This window comes from Plectropomus leopardus, unplaced genomic scaffold (genome assembly GCF_008729295.1).
Source record: "Plectropomus leopardus isolate mb unplaced genomic scaffold, YSFRI_Pleo_2.0 unplaced_scaffold21316, whole genome shotgun sequence".
In the NCBI taxonomy this organism is placed as follows: Eukaryota; Metazoa; Chordata; class Actinopteri; order Perciformes; family Serranidae; genus Plectropomus; species Plectropomus leopardus.
In genome coordinates this window covers 1-2,558 of record NW_024623068.1, presented here as the reverse complement: position 1 = coordinate 2,558, position 2,558 = coordinate 1, and the positions used below count along the sequence as shown (strand labels likewise).

Genomic DNA, 2,558 nt, shown 5'->3' with positions numbered 1-2,558 from the left:
CTACCAAACGGTTAATGTGTCACTAAATGGTGTAAAGAAAGTTTCAACATTACTGTGAGCTGATGTTTTTATGTCTTGCTTTCGGATCTGTTGGACGTCAGACGGACTGCGGGGGACATGCTGGAGTCCGCCTGCGCTCTGTCTCTGCTGGACTTCAAGCAGCTGTCCGTCTGCTGGAGGACTGCGCGAGGACACCAGCAGACCTGAGACCAGCTGAGAGTCTGCAGCTGGACGGTGAGCAGCTCACGTGTTGAGTTCACTTATTAGTTCATTACCTTTTATTGTGTGATCTTTGTACAGGGTTCATACTGTCATGGAAAACCTGGAAAATTCATGGAATTTACAAACAGCAATTTCAAGGCCTGGAATGTTTTGGAAAAGTCATGGGACCGACTTCTTCTCGTCGGCCTTTGACGAGCCGTTCATCACTCATGTTGTATTTGGTTAATTGTTTTGGTATGTTTGTTTTTACTTGATCACTTTCTGTGCTTTTATTGGCTATTTATGTTGTCCAGTACTTTTGTACAGTAACCTTTGTTGTTTTTAAATGTGCTATATAAATAAATTTTGTTTCATGAACCTGAAATTTCTGTTTTTACATCTGTGGTCATGATAAATGATGTCATTTTCGGTGACTTAAAGAAATCTTAAAACATGGCTTTCAAACCAAAAATTTGGCCTTTTTTTCTTTAAAAATAACTAATTAATTAATTAATTACTGTTTAAAATTGCCTGTTTTTCTGAAAATATCGCCATAAAAACACGCAGCGTCTTAAAAAATCAACTAAAAGAGAATTTCAAAATACAGCCACATAAAGTTTCTGTGATTACTGCAGAAACCTTTTAAGGAAAAAAATAGCCATTTTTAAAATTTCAAGCCCCCCCCCCCCCCAAAAAACAATTAAAAAAAAAACATTGACATTTTCTTCAAAATTTACCAACATTTTTAAAGAAAGAACATCTACAAAACTTCCCAAAATATACCGGTTTTTTTTTTTTGTTTTTTTTTTAAATCTTGGTAGAATAAAAAATTGCAGCCATGTAGAGCAATGTGCTCCTCCCTTAAAGCCCAAATCAAAAACGTCAGGCTCTTTGAATGTGGCTCATTGTGTTTTTTGTGGTTTGTGAATCCGCAGACCACCTGCCGGTCCTCGCTCTGAGGCCGCCGTCTGTCTGCCTGGTGGACTGCATGAAAACGCCGGAACTGAACCTGCAGCTTTTCCACCCGACAGACGACCGGCGATCAGCAGGCGGACACCGGAGACTCTTTGGACCCCGACATCAGAGCCGAGGGAGATCTGTTTAGAGGAGAAGGACGGGAGTCAGAGTGCGACGACAACGGCCGCAACTGGGAGGAGGAGGGCGGCGGCTCAGGCGGCTCAGGCGGGGTGTGGGCGCCTCAGCGGACCAACGAGAAGCCGAAGATGTCTGGGCCTCTGATCCAGGAGATGGAGGTAAATATTTCTGTCCATGAATTAATCTCCTGTTGAAGCTTTATTTTGAAAAATATTAATATTATAGATTGTAGAGTCTGTGGTCATAAGTTATAAAACATGCATAAAATAAATAATGATTTTATGATTCTCTGGCTCATCATATCTGTGGCTGAAAGCCTTGGACTGAATGTGATATCTCAACAACGCCTTGAGGATATTTCTTCACATTTTGCAATTTTGGACGGCAGAAGTTTGGTTTGAGCCTCTCCTGTATTTCGATTTTTATTTTTGTGATCCCGGGGTTTGGAGTTCAGGTTTTCTTTCAACTCACCAAAAATTAAGGAAAAAAAGCCAAGATATTTGAAAAATCACTTAAAAAAATCAAAACACCTGCAAAAAGTGAAAAATCAATCCCCAAAAAGTCATCACCACCAACTACTGGCCTGACACGGGAGAGAAACCGTACCAGTGCAAGCTGTGTCCGAAGCGGTTCAGGGTGCGGGACGCAAACCCTGCAGGTGCAGCGTGTGCCCCAAAGCCTTCAGCCTCAGGAACAACCTGAAGAAGCACAAAATGATCCACACCGGAGAAACCGCACAGCCGCTCGCACTGCGGGAAAAGCTTCCGGCTGCTGCAGCACCTCATCGTTCACGAGCGCGGCCACACAGGAGAAAGACCGTACCGGTGCGACAAGTGCGGGAAAGGTTACACGCACCCGTCCACGCGGAAGAAACACCTGTCCAGGCACGAGGAGAAACCGTTCCGCTGCTCCCAGTGCGGCAAGAGCTTCACCCAGGCCGTGACCCTGAGGACTCACGGCCTGATCCACGCGGGCGTGAAACCGCACGACTGCAACGAGTGCGGGAAGAAATTCAACCACAAGGGCAACCTCAACAAACACGTGCGCATTCACACAGGAGAGAAGCCGTTTGAGTGTGAACGGTGTCAGCAGGCCTTCAGGCTCCCGCAGCACTTCAACAGCCACCGACTCACGCACAACAAGAAACCGTAGGGACTCCGGAATTCAGATTTTAGGATTTTTTCCCATCAGGAGGTAGAGTTGGTTGTTGGTGTGGTCCTCCCGAGTGTTGTTGGGCTAAACACTGAATGCCAAAACCTTTC

The 2,558-nt window shown here is 45.0% G+C and overlaps 1 protein-coding gene across 1 annotated transcript; it reads left to right on the top strand.

Moving 5' to 3' along the window:
* Positions 1–1,424: 1,424 nt before the first annotated feature.
* On the top strand, positions 1,425–2,448 carry LOC121965717 (zinc finger protein 135-like). The gene is made up of 2 exons (XM_042515842.1): positions 1,425–1,454; positions 2,026–2,448. The coding sequence occupies exons 1-2, from the start codon at positions 1,425–1,427 to the stop codon at positions 2,446–2,448; spliced, it is 453 nt and encodes a 150-aa protein (XP_042371776.1).
* Positions 2,449–2,558: the final 110 nt, after the last annotated feature.